Raw genomic sequence first — 18,593 nt, 5'->3', positions numbered from 1 at the left:
CCAGGACAAAGCAGCCTGCTTGACTGGCACCTCATTTGCCAACTTAAACAGTCACACCCTTCATTACCAATGCACATCAGCAGCAGTGAGTCCAATATACAACATCCATTGCAACAACTCATCAAGCCTCTTCCAAACCTGCGACCTCTACCATCTAGGAGGATAAGGGCAGCAAATGCATGGGAACACCATCACTTGCAAGTCCCCCTCCAACCATCTTGGCTTGGAACTATATTCAATATTCCTTCACTGTCGCTGGGTCAAAATCCTGGAACTCCCTTCCTAAAAGTACTGTGGGTGTATCATCACCATATAGTTCAAGTCAGTGGCTCACCATCACCTTCTGAAGGCCAATAGAGATGGTCAACAAATGCTGGTCTAGTCATTGATGCCCATGTGAAAGAATAAAAAAAATCAAAAACTGGAGCCACCGCCTATTTGCCCCTCCAAAATCCAGTGATATGGACAACAGTTGAAACCACCGTGCTACCCAAAGTCAACTAGTTGAGATCAGCTAATTCGGCACAGATTAGGGGACCTTCTAAACCAGTAGCATACACGACCCAGGGCAGTTGGTGCATGGGGAAACCATCACCTCCAAGACCCCCATCAAGTCACATAGAATCCCGACTTGTACCTATATTACCATTACTTCACCATTGCTGGGCCAAAGTTTTTCAATTCCTTACCAGACAGCATTGTGCGAGGGCCTTAAACACAAAGAACGCAGCAGTTCAGATAGACTGCTCACCAGCACTTTCTCATAGGCAACTAAGGGATGAGGAATTTGCTCTGCCAACAAAGCCCACATTCCAACAATGAAAAACAAGATCTTCTCTCAGAACATTAAACCACCATTTCACCATTTACTCTTAACCAACTAATGTTAAAAAGCATTAACTCGTTGAGCATGCTTTAAGAATCCTTTTTTCCCCAACGCTTCAAGTCAGACATCAGAAATTCAGAACATAATTTCAACTTTTAGAACTGCATGTTGCTTTCTATAATAAAATCTTGAAAGGTCTTACACTATAGATTCAATATTAGCTGGTCTAGAGCCAATTTTAATAAGAGTGCAATAATGAGATATTAATTGTTGTGAATTCTCAGCATTTCTAGTGGTCAGTAAAACCAGGAAAACTGCTTTATTTCAAAACACAAACACAGAGCTGAGATGCAACATCACAAGTCCTGGCAGGAGAGGAAACAATTGAAGAGCAGGTGAAAGCACAAGCATTCATTCTTTGTGACTTTGCTCAGCCAGCATTTATTTTCTACATAATAAGTGTTGATCATACACACATTAAGGGAGACACTGGACCTTCAACAATGCAGACTATCTGCAAATATCTGCTTATTACCTTATACTTTTGGCGGAGTTCTTCAGTGTCCTGCTTCTCCACCTCCATAACACGGCGTCGTTCTGTTGCATCATCTGCATAATCAAGCTATGACAAGAGAAAGATGCACTTGTTATAGTCAGTGTAATCATAACAAATGTTTACATTTTAATAAAACGGGTCACCAATGTAAATGGAATGGAACAAATATCAAAACTTGATTCAACCCATTCTAAACACGTAAAGCGTTCCTCGCCTCAAGTTAAATTAGCTTTTTTCAACAGGATTCATTGATTTCCTTAAAATATAACTTTATTTAGGGATTGAAAGATACCAAGTATTTTCAAAGTACATATAAATATCTGACAAATGATTACTTAACTAATCTGTTCTATTCTTTATCCGCCCCGGTTTTCACCTTTGCAGTGTCACGAGAATGTTTTTTTTAAACAAAAAGATACTTAGTGCCTCTTTTTCTTGGCTGGATTTTATTAAACTGTAATTTCATTATGACCATGGGGTCTGCTAGCCAGCCATAATACACAACTTGCATTCCACCCAAGTGGGATATAAAGGGAACAGGCACTCAAACCTGAGGAGTCTGAAAGGCCCCATCTCTTCTTGACTTTCACATTAGCTCGAAAGTGTCAAAAGTTTCGGAGTTAAGACATCAAAAATGTAATTACTTATTCTACCACATAATGACCACGCAGACATGGTAATCGAATTTCTCTGGAACATACAACCAGCAGGACTTTAAGAACTGGTTTACCCAGCCAAAGAGAGGTCACCAGAAGCAGAGATTGGAAGGATATACTGAAAGGCTGCATGGAATCATGTGTCTTTCTCTCTCTCTCTCTCTCAGAAGTATTGTGCATGGATATTGCAGAATAGCCATCCCAAGTAGAGAAAATCTACTGAAAACCAAGATCGTTTGGGAATAAAATGTGGAAATTCGCTCTGTACAGCTACACCCAGGAAGACACCCGAACAAAACAGCCACAATGTGGAATCACGCATCGAGGTTAGCAAAAGGAGAGTTAGCCGTATATTTCTTTGGTTGCTTCTTCTTTTCATGAACTGTAAAAATCTTTAGTCTATCATCATATTCTATCATCTGAACTAATGTGTGTGTGTGGGGCCCAAGAAATGTGTGTGCTGTATGAATGAGTGTAATGATTTACCTAATTTTTAAAATAAATTCGGGAAGTGGGGTCAATAAACTTACCTTTTCCTTTGATTTAAACTCAAAGCCGATCTGGTTAATTCTTTATAATCTGAAAGCATATATAGTCGGACTCCTGCAGTATTGGTAAAGCACATCCTCATTAAATTCACAACTAAACCCAGTTACAGCCAGATCTGGAGTTAAATTAGGGCAGTCAATTTTTACCCCTTCTCACGTGGTCGTAACGGTAGGCATTTCCTAGCAGCTGTGCAATAAATGTGTGGTTGAAGGACAAGATAAATGGGAGTATAATACAAGACGGGCGATATCCAAAATCAACTTTGGCTATTTTATGCTGCTTCCATGAGCATTCAACTAATGATCTTGCCTAGAATCAATGAAGCTGATCTAAAGGGATCTAAAACAATTCCAGAAGAGAGCCAACCCTGGGACTTGAATTCAATCATCAGTTTGTTCCTCTGACAATTGACTGCCTAAACATGTGAAGATCTTGAAGATTTATTTTCTCTAATGCCTTCCCAAACCCATCTGTTACGGTAGACATACAAATTGTTTAAAATCTTATGCTACAGATATTAGTTCAAGATGGCCATTTGGCACAAGGCTGGGATTTGAATAATTAATCATTTTCGACAATGCAGCAGTTTGTGACTCCTAAAACAAGTCAACGTTGCCGTAAGTGTACATAGGGAGAAGAGGCTATTAAAATATAATTTATATATTTTTTTTTAATTGTCAAGAGTGCTTACAAGATAGGAGAGATAATGGGCATCACAAAGGAAGGAAAACTGAAGGGAACAATAATGGGATGGGCAGTTTGAAAGCAAAGCTGAAAGCAAGGGCCTGTAACTTCTGTGCTTCCCAGCGACTATTTGGGGGTACCCCAAAGATGCACTGGGACATCCCTCTGGGAAGTTCCCAAGTAAGAGTTTGCACGGCAATTGCCCAGAAGTGTACACTTCCTCTAGACAATTGCGTCGTGCTGGGAACCATCCAAAAACGCAGCTTAAATTGCAAACTTTGGATGGTTCCGCCAGGGTTAAACCAATAGTTGCTCAGAAAAGGTTAGAAGAATTAAAACCTTAAGTCTTAAATGAAATCTTTTAACTTCTGAGAAACTATTGTAAAGACCCAGGCCGACCCCAAGCCAGTGGTGTTAAAAAAAAAGTGGCATGGCCTCCTTGAATCCGCCGGAGCTAGACTTCGCTGGGGCCTGTGAACAGCCTTTCGATGCAGGCCCCAAACAGCTCCGGTGAACGCAAGTGCCAACGCAATTTTGAAGACCAGGTAAGTAGGTATGTATTTCTTCTAATTCTTGCAGGCCAGCTTCCAATGCTATTTGGAGGTTACGGCCCAAGGGTTTTGCGAAGTGTTTTGAAGCGGAGGGAATGGGGAAGGTATCAAGGAAGAAGGAGCTAGGCATGAAACTTCAGGGCAGGGGCAGAAGTGACTGTTTAATATTTCCTCCTATTTTTTATTTCTCTTGTTTTTTTATACAAATGCACCAATTTTCATCATGACAATAATCAGTATATATCACTCACTAAGTGTATGGAATTAAAGAAAATATAAGACCGCCGAAATCAACTTCTCAAAACCACATTTTAATTTCCATAACTGACTGGTTAAATTGTTGGTGTAGAAGAAACATTTTAGCTCAGGGAAAATACCTATTTTCCGACTTTGACTTATTTTTCTGGAAATTAAAATCTGACATCTCAACTCGGCAAAAAATGTTTTCATTTTTTAATAAAATGAAACCTAACTTTACACGCTTCTAAGTTCAGTAGTATTTAATTCCAGCCACAGCTGTTTTCTTTGTCTGCAAAGACAAGGATTCTCATATCAGATTTTTATAAACTCAAAGTTTCAGACTTGCCTTTACATTGCCAGGTTTTCACAATTTGCAATCAGACCACTAGATGGAGTGGCATACTGGGTTGAGGCATTAAGAAATTCTAACTTGGATCGGTTATCTCAATATAAAACAGCTGCACCAATCGATTTAATATTGGTCAAAGATGCTATTCTATCTAAATCATTTGTTAAGTACTTGAATAATTAACATTTGTTAAGAAAAACATGATTCAGTTATTTCAGTCTGGTTATTACTATTTCATAAAATCCAAATTCTGAATATCAAGAAATGACTAGCTCGGCAATTCTAGTCATGGATTTATGAAATTAAAGCAGTGACTCTTGTGTGTAGAAAGGCTACTGAATATAGTATTACTAATACAATAAGATATTTTGAAGTAACAGGAGTATAAGTTGTACATTTACAGAGATGAACAGTTCTTAGCAGTCAACTGCAAAAGCAACTTAGTATGATTAAAATCTAATAAAGCATGTCAGAATAGTCATGACACATAAATGACTGAGGGGTAAAACCTATCCTTACTACATAGCCCAGAAATTCAAAGTAATCTGAATTTTGCCTCAATAATTTCGACCTCACCTTACTGGCCTAGTTTCAGAGTTCTCCATCTCATATGAGGCTATGCGGTTTGTTACTCCTGGCTGAAATCCTCAAGGAAACTATAAACGTCAACATAGGAGGGCTTTTTACTGAGATTTCATTACAGGCTTTGAAACTTGCATCTTTAATGGATAGCTTGCAGAGAAAAAAAAATGATCAATCCAGTCGAATATCATAATCAGATGGTCAGTCACAAATCACCATCTCTCAACAACTACTAATAGCTGGTATCAGTAAATGGACAACACTAGCTTTGAAACTTGAATTAAATTTCTTGGAACCAGCTCGTGTATTAAATTCAAAATCATTTCTCGTCTCGCGTTTCCTTCAACATCATCTCCCCTCTGTTGCAGAGTCGGGACTATAGGTGGCAAGCACACCAGCCACAATTTCCTAATCTTAAGTTTTAGAATGATTGTTTATCCTTTTCTTCACTTTACACACCCTACCCTTTTAATAAATAACCTTATGTGCGTTAACCCCCACTGCGCCAGTTTGCTACCATTTGATGAAGACAGCTATAAACCTAATTAAACTGCGATGGCCTTCTGGAATTTCATATCAAGATGTTCATGAGGGGTCTGGATGAACTAGATAGGGAGAAACTGTTCCCACTCATGAAAGGATCGAGAACGAGAGGGCACAGATATAAATTAATTGACAAAAGTAGCAAAAGCGATATGAGAAAAAACTTCCACGCAGCGAGTGGTTAAGGTCTAGAAAGCACTGCCTGAGGGTATGGCACAGGCAGGCTCAATCGAAGTATTAAAAAGGTAATTAAACAGTTATCTCAAAAGGAAGAATGCACAGGGTTATGGGGAGAAGGTGGGAGAGTGGCACTAAGTGAATTGCTCATTTGGAGAGCTGGTGCAAACACAATGGACCAAATAGCCTCCTCTGCGCTGCAACAATTCTATGATTCTGTAAAAAAATAAAATACAGATGTAGGAAGTCTGACATAAAACCAATATAAGCTGCAAAGATTCAGCAGGTCACTCCACATCTGTGGAGAGAAAAGACAAACTAGTATTTCAGGTGTGGACCCTTCATTAGGCTTCTGACAGAAGATCCACCTGAATTTTTAACTTGTCTATTCCTACCAGAGATGCAGACTGACATGCAAGTGATTTATTGCTTGGTTTCATAACAAGCCAGGCCACTTTTAATAAAGGCTTGAAGGGGCAAATGGCCTATTCCTATATCTATGATACTTCAGAGTTATTACGTTTTATTCAGACACAGACGACAGCCTCTGCAGGTCAGGGCCTGGGAGAGGGGGGGTTACAGATGGTATCTGGTGCCTGGGCTCAGTGTTTTAAACAGAGTCCAGGCTGAGCAGCCCGCCTGAAAGGCACGCCTCTAAAAAAATCACAACCGTCAGCCTGACAGTTCTGATTTTTTTTTAAGCCGGTCTTTCAGGTCAGTGTCATTGACAGTAGCTGCAAACAGGAACGGCTGCTGCTTCCGATCTGGGAGGTGCAGGTGGGGTGAGGGGGGTTGCGGTGTGGGGGGGGGAGAGGAGGGAGGGTCACTTTTAAGATTTAGTACCACAAAATTAAATACTGTACACTTCTCAAAATTCTCTTTTGAATTTAAACCAGCTTATAAACAGCCGTCTAAATTTTCATTATGCCCTAAAGTAGACACAAATCTGATGACATGCTGTGTTGAGGTACCGGAAGCTTGAGAATCTTGGGCCTCATCAAAACAAATGTAAGGAAATAGAAACCGGAAGTGATGCAAAACAGAGTGCTAACTCACTTTCACTTATTTTATTACTCTTGCAAAGTCTGGGAATTAAATCCCTAGTTGTCGCTAGGAGAGTGTTTAAAGAAAGGTTATTCTAGGTTCACCCCACATAGTCAGTAAATTCAGAGTGTACAACATAATTTAAAACAGCCCATTAAAGCCGTACTGAATTTATGTACATCATTCTTCTCTGAAAAATTCAGAACAATTCAATCTACATCTTTCCTGAGCTGCTGGTAGGTGTTTGATTGACAAATCCTGGGGATAGTGTCATTTGCATAAAAGGGGCAGATACCATTTATGATATATTGAGAGTTGGCACCGGAGAAGTCAGAATGGTATGGCTGTATTAACTAAAGAGTTGAATTGTTTTGTAAATGTAATTTCTTTGTAGCCACTTTCCTAACATCAGCTGATTGCTCTGGGATTAATTATCTTTAGAGAATCAGCACTGAGCCTTCAATTTCACCATTGCCACAATGACTCTGTTTACTACATGCAGGTGTAAAGAAAGACAAAACTTATATTTATACAGAACCTTTCATGATGTCCCAAATCACCTTACCGCAATTAAGTACTTGAGAGTTGTAGTAACTGATATAATGGAGGCAATGTTATCAAATGGCGGAGCAGGCTCGAGGGGCTGAATGGCTTACTCCTGTTCCTAATATGTTTGTATGCCATTTGGACAGATGAGATGAGCTGGGCTAGATGGCCTTTGTCACTCATAATTATATTGTGAGCAGAGGGTGGAATCATGGCTGGAGTTCTGTTTATTTTGTTGCTAAATAGAAGTTTACTAAGCAGGCTTTGTGGGGTGAAATTGCCAGGACAGGAGTGTGTAATGGAGCCATAACAAATCAGTAACCTGTTTTAAACTGCACATGATTCTCAACACTCTTTTCCATCGACTTATATCTTGTCCTTTTGTCTACGTACCTATTAGCCCACTCTATCTTGGTACTTTTATCATTTTTGAGGTATTGAAATACTGTGATAAAGTGTTGCATGGTAGATATTGAAAATATATTGCAGTGAGAAGCAGCAATCATCAGAGTCTTCAGGCATGCTAATCAAGTAAACACAGGTATAATTGTGAACCAGTCTTTGTCCTCTGGCTTCTTAAAAGTTGTGTCAGACAGAGGACACCAGAGGACTCCAATGCTTCTCACTGACAGTGAAGACCTATGTTGTTCAATCATTCTACTCTGTTGCTCTGGAGTCCCTGATCTCACTACCCTGTGAGATTACTGATAAAATAGAATCCAATTACACCTCTTGTTTGAAATAATTATATTGAATATCATGCATCCAGACAGGAGAAAGTCTTCTACTACCTCTACAGAATGGAAAAGATCTTGTACAGTTTATATGGCTTGCAAGTATTGAATCTTTCCCCCAAATATGAATTTACTGTCATCGTGTTCATATGGTGCAATGTGCAGAACATGTTAATGAGAGCTGGGGCACTACATAACCAAATCAGTGTTACTGGCTGCACAGTGTTATAAATAACTAATCGGATATTTTCCTGTCAAATTAACAATGTTGCACGATGCTGTTAAAGTAAAAGTTTTACTCTCTGCTTTGTTTAATAGTCACGGTGGAATCACCTATAGGCTGCACACAAAAACTAACACTGCATTACATTGTTGCTGCTCTTAAAACTAATGGCCCATGCTGCATATATAATCCGGCGATATCTGCAACCAGATGCCAACAATGGGTGTTATCATTTTACTAGGACCTGTGATTGTTTGGTGAACCCTGAAAGGGCAAAAGATATTCTGCATGGTTGGGAGGAAAAGGGAGGGGGGGGGTTTAAAGGGAAAAGGGTGGGGAATAACAGGCCCGGAAGCTTGAGAAGGACCAGGGCGCATTACCTCTCTCCCTGGCCCTGCTGGTCAGACCAACACAAAGTAGTGTTAAAATTATCAAACAGTAAGTTCCAAATTCTCAACAGATAACAGCAAACATTCTGCATCGTGTCTTCTAAGTATTGCAATCTTACCTCCATTTCCATGCGGCCCATACCCATGACATCATACTTGACAATAATAGGGATGGGATCTGTCCTTCCTAAAATAGGAAAACAAGATAGTTGTAACAAATATAGCAGCATTTAATTATAATTACTCGCTCAGAGGGTCTGGTGGGTAAAGATCTTGCCTTAGAGTGCAGAGGCCAGAAAGCTACAGTGAACCAAACAGAAGCCATTCTCACAGCTTAGAGTTTTATCAGCACTCATCACAAGTTTTTTTTTAATGTAGTGAAAATTAGATAATGTGCAGGTGCAATATCTGCAAACTAATCATTTTACTCAAATTGAAACAATGTGAAGAATCTATTTTATCATGTCATCATATGCCATGCTAAAAACAGAAGTTACAAATGCATTGAATGGGTTAATATTTCATAAATGTAGTAATTTAAAATGCTATGACAATATTATACAGCTAGATTTAACTTCTTAGGACAGGGGAAAACATACACATTTACTTTTCTTATGGATTCAGGTGATGTACCAGCCAAGAATTTATTCTGATCTTTTTCCTAAACAGGCATCTTTTAATTGATATCACTTTTAAGTTTTCCTTTTGTTTTTTTTGTGTGATGGCAGTACAGGGGAAGAGAAGTGGAAGATGGCAAATAGAAGATGACTTTGCAATCACAAGCTGAAGTCTTGTGAAGATTTTACATAATGTGAGGGAGTTGAGATGGGTGTGTGTGTGTTCACATGCTTGCATGGGTCTGTTCATACTTGCGCCACATGTGCGCGTGCACACTCGTGTGTGTGTGTGTGCATGGTTCCACAATAGATTGAATAACTTTGCGCAGAACAAGTTGATGTAATAAATTAGAGGCCGTTTAAAAGATCCTTAATAGATGAATGAAAAATGAGCAGTGTGATATCACAATAGACTTAATTATCATTATGTGCTACTTATTAGATTCTTGAATGCCACTGATAGATATCAAACTGTAAATGATAATGAAGCCTTTTAGGATGTTCACTTGCAATTAATTCCAAATATTTTGCACAAGAAAAGAGAGTGGGGTTTGAGAAATCACTAAAACAGCTACTAACAGAAATTTAATATAATTTTAAGTTCACATGGATAAATTTGCTGACCCACAAAGTTGAATGTATTAATAGGACAAATCATTGAAGCAGTGAATGACTAAGGTTCTGTTTTTTTCATGAGGCTATATCAGTGATAGGATAGACTTTGCTGAAGTGGGCCCTCATAGGGTTTGGAATCAATGTAATTAATAATCCTTTAAACTGAAATTTAACAAACCATATTACAGGGCTTAATTTTCCCAAGGGTAAATCAGGAGAGCAGTCAGAATTTTATCTGTCACCATTCAACAATCAAGTTGAGGAGTAAGTGTACAAAATATTTGAACATTTTACTAGATCTAATTAAGTAGTTTTAAAGCAACACATTTTAATCCAAACATTGGATGAAGTATGTACAGAAATCTAATGATTATCTATTACCAATTCCACCAGAGGCTTCACTTTATACACATTTGATAAGGTTGGGCTTAGAAAGTACTAAGCACATACTTCTTCCTGCATGCAGGTTTCTATGGTCGAACATTAAGGAATATTATCCCAGTGATCCAAAAATTAGCATTCATCAAATTATAATTGAATATAAGCAGTGATAGACAATTTATAAATTTACGAATAGCAATTTGCATACCACTGAAATACTTTCAGATTTTAGACCAACCACAGGAGTCTAAGCTGTGAAAAGGGCTTTTTGCAAAGAAAATTAAACTTTCAACAATACTAATCCAACTATGTTTAAGAGTCATACAAATCTTTTATCCACTCAATCAGCCAAACAAAGCAAATGGGACAGCCTAGCACTTTACTACCACATATCTAAGTCAGAAGTGTACACTCAGCAGCTTTTTGCTGAGTTGTGACAGAACAGGCTACTTACCTTAGATGCTCAACTATTTTAGAGAAATATAAGCTAATTTCTAGACAGCAAAATGATGTAATTTGATTTTCAGGATTTACCAAACAATTTATAAGTACATTTTAATCAGCCTTACTGATTTAGGTGCAAGCCAATTCACAAAATAGCATGTTAGACAACTGGATGCAGATTTAATCTGTAGAAAATGAATATTACAAAACATATTATAGAATTCATTGACTTGTATAACCCTTTTGGGTGCATGATGAAGGGACTCAGACTAGGTTGCTGTACAGATTAACATAATATTTCTCATACAATTATTAACAGCACTCGTGAATGGCTTTATATTTATGTATTTGTTTGCAGTAGCAAGTGCAAGTGCCCAGCAAATGGGTAAAATCAACTCTTGGACAATATTAGAAATTGATATTGATTGGATTGGAATTTTTAAGAAACACAAACAAGTCTCTTCTCAGCATTTACTTCCTAATGGACAACAATTAACACTCAGGACAGATGCATTTTAAATAACTTTACTAAGTAAAAAAGGTAATGAATATCAAGCAGCAGAATGAACGCTAAACAGAGAAGGAAAATAAGCCTTTCATATTGGTGCACTGATGACAAAGAGGGATAGTAATTCAGTCTGAAAAAAAAATTACCACTGCTAAGTTTACCATCACCACAACATCTCCGCGATCAAAATGCTGTAAAAAAGAAATACCATTTGTTAGGTGTGAATAGTGAAGAAACAAGTGTTGTTTAGCAAAAGAGGACAGTATAAGGTATTAGTGAAGACAGGGACAGCTTCAGCTTGGCATACAGCAGGATTATGACATTCTTAGCACTGTTTTTTCCTGCCCCATAAGTCCATTTCCTTTTTTAGGCAGTATGTTAGGAAGTAATGCAGCTTTTCATCTCCTGTTTTTAAGTACATTTTCACTCCATGTTTTTTATTTGAAGAATTCAAGATGTAACATATCACAGAACCTGGAAAGTCTAAATCCAAACAGAAATATATAATCAGATTCTTCATCAGCAACTGCTTCAGAAAAGTTTCAACTATTTGATGACAAGGTACCAAGAGTAATGACATTGTTTGTGGCCATCAAAATATATCACTGTGCTCTTGAACTTTGGAACCCATGGGACTTTGGAACAGATATTAGTGCTTCAACTTTCATTGATAAGAAAATAATGGTTACATTTTTGACACAATCTTGTAACTATATAAAAATTGAGAGAATCTGCCTGACCAGCTAATTGCGTAGAATTTTCCAACAGCAGCTTGCATTTCCAGCATATACTCATGTAAAGCCATATTTTTGAGACCAATTTTTTAAATTCTCAGGCTACAATTGGAAAGACAAGAGTGAAACCAACCAATACTTATCAACTTAGCTAAAGATTGCAAAAAAAATAAATCCCAGTTGTCATAAAAGTTACAAATATAATTACAACAATGGGTTAGTAGCTGAGATTATAAATGCTGATTTATTTTCTTCTTACGAAGGGAAAGACAAAAGTCAATGGTTGACTTTTACACGGTAATGTTTGAGGGATTGGCATGCATGCTTGATTTGGGCCACACTGGACAGACAAGGTGACCTCGAGTGGCTAGAAAGGATATCAGCGAGTCCAGCTTCTACTCATGCACTATGCAGCTTCAGACTATATTACCTCCCTTTCACAAAAATAAAATAAAGCAGCATTTATAATCTCAGCTACTAACTCGTCATTGTATTTATAATTTGCAACTTTTATGGCAGCTGGGATTTGTTTTTTTTATCTTTATCCACGTTGAGAAACATTGGTTGGTTTCACTTGTCTTTCCAATTGTAGCCTCAGCATTTAAAGCAAAGGCTTCTCTCTTCCCAAACCCACATACCCTTTGGCTGTGGGGTTTTTGAGCTTTGATCCCTGAAAAAAAAACACTAGGGTCAACTTTTACACGAGGCATATGAAAAATCACGTTTTTTAGTCCAAAAGTCATGGAATCGAATTTTACAGATTGGCTTTTACAGGAGTAGATACAATATGCAGCACCTTTAAAATAGTTAAATATCCCAAAGCATTTTACAGGAGTGATATCAAATAATATTTGACACGAAGCTATAGAGATATAATAGGGCAGATGACCAAAAGTTTGGTCAAAGAATTATGTTTTAAGGAAACGCCCTGAAGGAGAAAAAAAAAACAAGGAGGTTTAGGGATGGAATTCCAGAGCTTGGGGCCACAGCAGCTGAAGGCAAGGCCACCAATAACTGAGTGATTAAAATCAGGGATGGATAAGAGGCTGGAATTAGTGGGGACTACGCACGTATAGGGAGGAGCATGGGCATGTGGAGGTGGGGGGGTTGGTGGGATTTGATAACAAGGACAAAAACTTTACATATCGAGGTGTTGGCCGACAAGTTTGTTATGACACAGCAGGTGGTAAAGACTGAGTTGTTTAAATCCCAGAGGGAAACTTGAACAACTGTCATAACCTATATTTTCAATTGGTATGTTTGAGATGCAGCTCTGATTTCAGGAATAAAACAACCAAGCCTCGGGTTTTTTTTATATAAAACCAAATTAAACATTTATTAATTTAAGAAATTAAACACATACACATGTCTACAAATTACTACTATAACAACTTTTAAACAAATCCCCAAATTAATCACTCCAAGGTAAATCTTCACCAAGGCAACAATAACCTATAGACTTTAAACAGACACCAGGCAAAGCACATTTGACATTACAAATTCAAAACGAGGCTCCTTTCAATTTGTTTCCTTTGCAGACACGGTTGTAGGCTTTCAGGCTGGTTAGATGTTAAATGCCTCTGCCTCACACACACACACAAACTCCTTTCAGTTTATACCTAGTTTTCCCTTGGAATGTAAATTTTCCATTGTATTACGAAGTTTTTTAAATTTTACCTCTCCTAACAATAATCCTTTCATTCTACCAATTTTATTAGTAATAGAAACACATTGCTTGGTGTTTCCCAGCTAGGTGCAAGATTTGACCCATTCTTTTGAATAGTTTATTCAACAATTGCAAATGTATGTTTTACCTTCTATTTATAGGTTTATCTGATTAACATCTCAAACTACTCTACTTCAAAGCATACAGACTAGCTGGCTTTAATCCAATAAAGCCACACACAGACCCTACTGCAAGTCCAATTTAAAAATAACTTCCAATAACACTATAGACTTTAACCTCCATGACAGAGATTCCAATAAAGGTCAGTGAGCACTGGAGTGATGTGAATGGGACTTCTGCATTAAGATATGCACAGCAGAGTTTTGCAAGAACTTAACTTTATGGTGGAAGATAAAAGGCTGGCCAGAAGTGTGGTGAATAGTCTGGAGGTAATAAAAGGATGAAGAAGGTTTCAGCAGCAATAAGCTCAGGCAGGGACAGAGTCAGACAATGTTACAGTGCTGGAAGTAGGCAGTCTTAGTGATGACATAGGTGTGTTCGGAAGCTAATTTTGGGGTCAAATGCAGCACCAGAGTTGCAGTCAGGTTCAATAACAAAAGGAAATCGTTACCAAGGGCAGAATTCTTACCTCGATGGGCGGGCAGCCGAACCCCGCCGCCAAAATGGGGCCCGCCGCCATTTTGAGTGGGCGGGCCAATTAAGGCCTGCCCAGCAGCCTGCCCGACAGGAAGCGCTATATACTTCCTGTGCAAGGGGTAGAGGGAATCCCCATTTGTCAAAGTGTGCTCTTTCACGCATGCGCATGAAATATCGCACTGCTCCCTGAGGCAAAGTCCTGTCTCAGGAAGATTCGAGAGAGGTAAATAAACTCTAAAAATAGATAAATATTAAAATTAACATGTCCCCCTCATGTGACAATGTCACACGAGATGGGACATGTTAATAATAAACACATAAACTTTATTAAATTTTTAAAAAACGGACATGAAACTTCATCCCGCCAATGGATGAAGTTTCATTAATAATCTGCAGCCCGCTGGGGCTCCTGGCCTGTCCGCCAGCCTTAAGGTTGGCCGGGCAGGGTGTTTAATAAGGTTAATTAGCCTGTCAATGGCCCTAATTGACTATTAACAGGTTGGCGGGCAGACAGCTGATTTCGCTGTCCGCCCACGTTCATGAATATTTAAAGGGACCGGGATGACGTTGTTGGTTCCTCCCGACGTCATCCCGTGTCAATTCCCCCTCGGCGAGCGGGACCCGCCCCCAAATCGCCGAGGGGAAAATCCTGGCCCAAGTCACATCTTTCTTGTGCTCATGATGAAGTAAGATGATTCAGATTTTCCCTGAATTTGCTGGGAAAATAACAGCAAGCTTAGTGTGTGCACTCCTTTATTAGTGTGCAAATAATCCAGGAATTTGTGATGAGGAAGAAATACAGAGTGATTTATAAATTGTCACAAACTGCTGAATGATTCTTGCTGCTCTAGCTCTGGCAAGCTCCTGTTCTTGCTGGGCTATCAAACTCGCCTGTGCTTCAAACAATTGTGGCATTTGTGCTGCTGAAATAAATTAGGCAAGCCACTGAAAGTCAGGGCTGGTACTTAACAATGTAAGAGCCCTTTTAATAACTAGATTTATGTTCCTGCAATGCTACTCAACCTCCCTGGACAAAAAGGGAATAATAAACTGTGGAGTCTCATTCTTGCATGAAGTAGATTGTGCCTAGGATTGTAAAACTTAATTTTTGCAAATCATTTTCCTTTCTATCACTTTCTTCTCAATCTAATCTTTCTTTTGCACTCTTTATTTCTCTTTTTGTATCTAATTTGACACAAATTCACCCTATTTTCTTCTGTTATTCCAGTTTTTTTTCAAATCCTTAAATCACATTGGTTAAAGAGCTACACTGTTAGTGTCGTTGTTTACCTTTACCAGGGGTCCCCTTGATAACACACCTCCACGAATTTGCATGGTCAATTTTTTTTCCCAAGCTGAAGGGTGACCAACAAGATCGAAAACAGGGCACATTTCATGATGCCCTGCTCCAACAAATTCTGTGCCAATATTTTATAAAGAGGGTGTGGATACATTCAGTAATGCGGTGTCAGGAAGATATAATAATTTCCATAATGTTATTGGAATTTATTGTAAAATAGAGTAATAGTGGAGGGGGGTGTGAGACATCTAATTGAATTAGGGTCAGCTAATCTAGGTACTTTGATGTAACAAGAGAAGTTAGGTTTGAAACGTTAATTAGGTAAACATGGGGGAAGTTTAGTAACATAGGTGTCAAGGGAACGTTTGCATTTTTAAATAAAGCAGACTTGATTGTTTTCAAAAGAGGGAGTGAAATGTGTCACCTAGCCAGGTGAAGTTTAGAAAGAGAGTATTTATTTTACCCAAAGATTACTGGTAAAACTTAGCACTATGAGAGATTTTTATTATCAGGAAAGTAAAGTCCAGAGACATAGTGAAACAATGGGTATTTGCATTCAAAGGGGAAAATATGTACAAAGGAGGGAAGGCAGTCTAAGGTTCAACAAATGTGAAACACCTTCAGCCTATATGTACCAAACCACTGCCTCCAGGGGCTGAAGTTAAGAGAGCTCACTTTGAATTCAACTGTTCACTTTGCCTGGGTCTTTTAAAATCTGTGCATCTTACTGTTGCCTTAATGAAAGTGTAACTGGGAGTCAGGTTAAGTAAGGGGTTTAGAAGTTATCATAGTAGTAATTTGTAGATAGTGTATGTATTTAAAGTCATTTCTTTCATTAATAAATGTTTAAGCAAGTTTTGTAAAAATCTATAAGACTTGGTGGTCTTATTACTACTGAATTCAGAGCACGCATTTCAACATTTATACAAATTGCAAAACAAGTTGTGGCAGTTGTTTCAAGTTTCCCTTTGGGATTTGTACAACTTAGCATTTGAACAACTCAGTGGCAGGCTCAGCTGTGCCATTGCAGCAGTGTATTATGCTGCTGCTAAAATCAAACGACATTCTTTTAATATACCACAATCTCACCATTAACGAAGTCTCGGATAAATGCTTGGGATAGGAAAATTGGAGATGGAAAGATACTTGGTAGATTACAGGCTTCGATTCTGAAGCACCAAGCAATTGTGTAATTGTTTCTTTTAATAGTAATTTTGCACCTGTAATAGCATGATGTCTAAAGTGTTACGGAAAACAATGCACAAGCTGCATTATATATAGAAATCTATGCTCAAATAGATATATAGGTTAAAAACCTAAAGCAAGATGCACTGAGAGCAAAGGCAAGAGGTAGCTTTTTCTATCAACTATACAATCAGACATTAATTAATGCTGCTAACTCAAGCAAAAGAGAGAATGTGAAGAATTATCTAACACTGCTGCATCTGTGAGCATTTATGTTCCTGAAGTTCAGCCATTTTAATTATTTTGGTGTTGGGGTGAGGTGGGGTGGGGAGTGGGGGAAGGTAGGTAAAAGGTGAATAAAGGAAGATACTCAGAGATTTTTACTTTATTACTGTAATTGTTCTTTTGCTACTCACTGCCACAGATGCTTGTAATATGGACAGAAAAATAACAAGTGTAAACTTCTGGCAGACTAAACAAAACAAACAATACACACTACAGTAAGAAAATTAGGTGAACAATCACCAATATTGATTTCAGAATCTGACTTACAACTATGAAACATTGTTATGACCCAGCAGTTGGTAAAGCTGAGTTTTTTAAAAATCCCAGGGGGAAACTTTAAACAACTGTCATAACCTATATTTTCATTTGGTATGTTTGAGACGCAATTCTGAATTCAAGCATAAAGCCACCAGTTCTCGAGAGGTTTTTATATCAAACTATATGAGACATTTATTAATTTACACAAGTTAACTATTTACACATGGCTACAAATTATTATTATCATAACTTAACAAATCCCCAAACTAATCTCCACTAAGGCAACAGCAACCCATAGGTTTTAAGCAGAGTCTAGGCCAAGCATTTTTACATTACAAATTCAAAATGAGGTTCCTTTCACTTTGGCTCCTTTGCAGATAGTGGTGTGCTTACAGGATTTGATGTTACATGCCTCTGCTCAGTACACACGAAACTGCTGTCTGTTATACCCAGCATATCTCTTTGAATGTAAATTCTCATTGTATCACCAGCCCCTTTGAACTCCACCTCTAACAATAAAACCCTTTTCATAGTACCAATTTTATTAATAATAGAAACATTGCTTGGTCTCTGCTAGCTAGGTGCAGATTTCACTCCCCTTCTTGAATGCTCTATTTAACAAAATGCAAATGCACTCTACTTAACTGTTCACATCTCAAAACTACTATACATCAAAGCACCTAGGCTAGCTGGCTTTAATCCAATTAAGATACACCCACAGACTAAACCCCTATTTTTAAAAATAATTTCCAATAACATTATATACATTAATATCTTCATGACAGCATCAAGGGGTAAAATTTTGGAGTTCAACAAAAAATTAAAGAACAGTATTAACTTTTCTCCAAACCCTAAGAGAACAATGAAGAAAATGCAACTTTCGTTTTGATGGATATTGTCCTTTTATGCAAAACAGCACTTATTTTGAAGAAAGTTCACTTTAAAATGTCAAGCCCTACTACTGACAGCAGTTTTACATAATTTCTTCCACATAATGAGAACAAAACTCAAGTAAGTTGCACAATTGTCAAGGGATTAGACAAACTCTATAGGAAGGGGCAGGATTGCTGGTTCCTGTGGAAAAACTGACAAAATCTTCATGGATGGTGGTGGCAGACTCAGACTGGCAATATCCTTGCAGTGGCTGTGGGTTTTGATTAACTGTTGCTACGGGCTTCCTTAGTCAGCGTAGCCTTACTAAGATGGTTGACATGTGCATTTGGCCTCATAGAAGCATTTATAGTTCATTTTCATTTCAGTCTTGTAACATCCAACATGCTTAAAGATGCAAAAC

The 18,593-nt window shown here is 38.1% G+C and overlaps 1 protein-coding gene across 8 annotated transcripts in view; it reads right to left on the bottom strand.

The window, feature by feature from the left end:
* gpatch8 (G patch domain containing 8) overlaps window positions 1-18,593 on the bottom strand; it is a 194,305-nt gene that overhangs the window by 92,691 nt on the left and 83,021 nt on the right. For 5 of the 8 annotated variants that reach the window (XM_078529752.1, XM_078529754.1, XM_078529753.1 and 2 more), the window contains 2 exons: window positions 8,769-8,836; window positions 1,362-1,448 (listed from right to left, as the gene is read on the bottom strand). In XM_078529752.1, coding sequence (XP_078385878.1) covers window positions 1,362-1,448; window positions 8,769-8,836 — 155 coding nt within the window. Of the gene's footprint in view, window positions 1-1,361; window positions 1,449-8,768; window positions 8,837-11,360; window positions 11,406-18,593 lie in introns of all 8 variants that reach the window. The other 3 variants (XM_078529756.1, XM_078529759.1, XM_078529760.1) reach the window with 1 other exon arrangement.

This window comes from Cetorhinus maximus, chromosome 25 (genome assembly GCF_964194155.1).
Source record: "Cetorhinus maximus chromosome 25, sCetMax3.hap1.1, whole genome shotgun sequence".
Taxonomy (NCBI): Eukaryota; Metazoa; Chordata; class Chondrichthyes; order Lamniformes; family Cetorhinidae; genus Cetorhinus; species Cetorhinus maximus.
The sequence above is the reverse complement of the archived record's forward strand: the minus strand, read 5'-3'. Positions and strand labels throughout refer to the sequence as shown.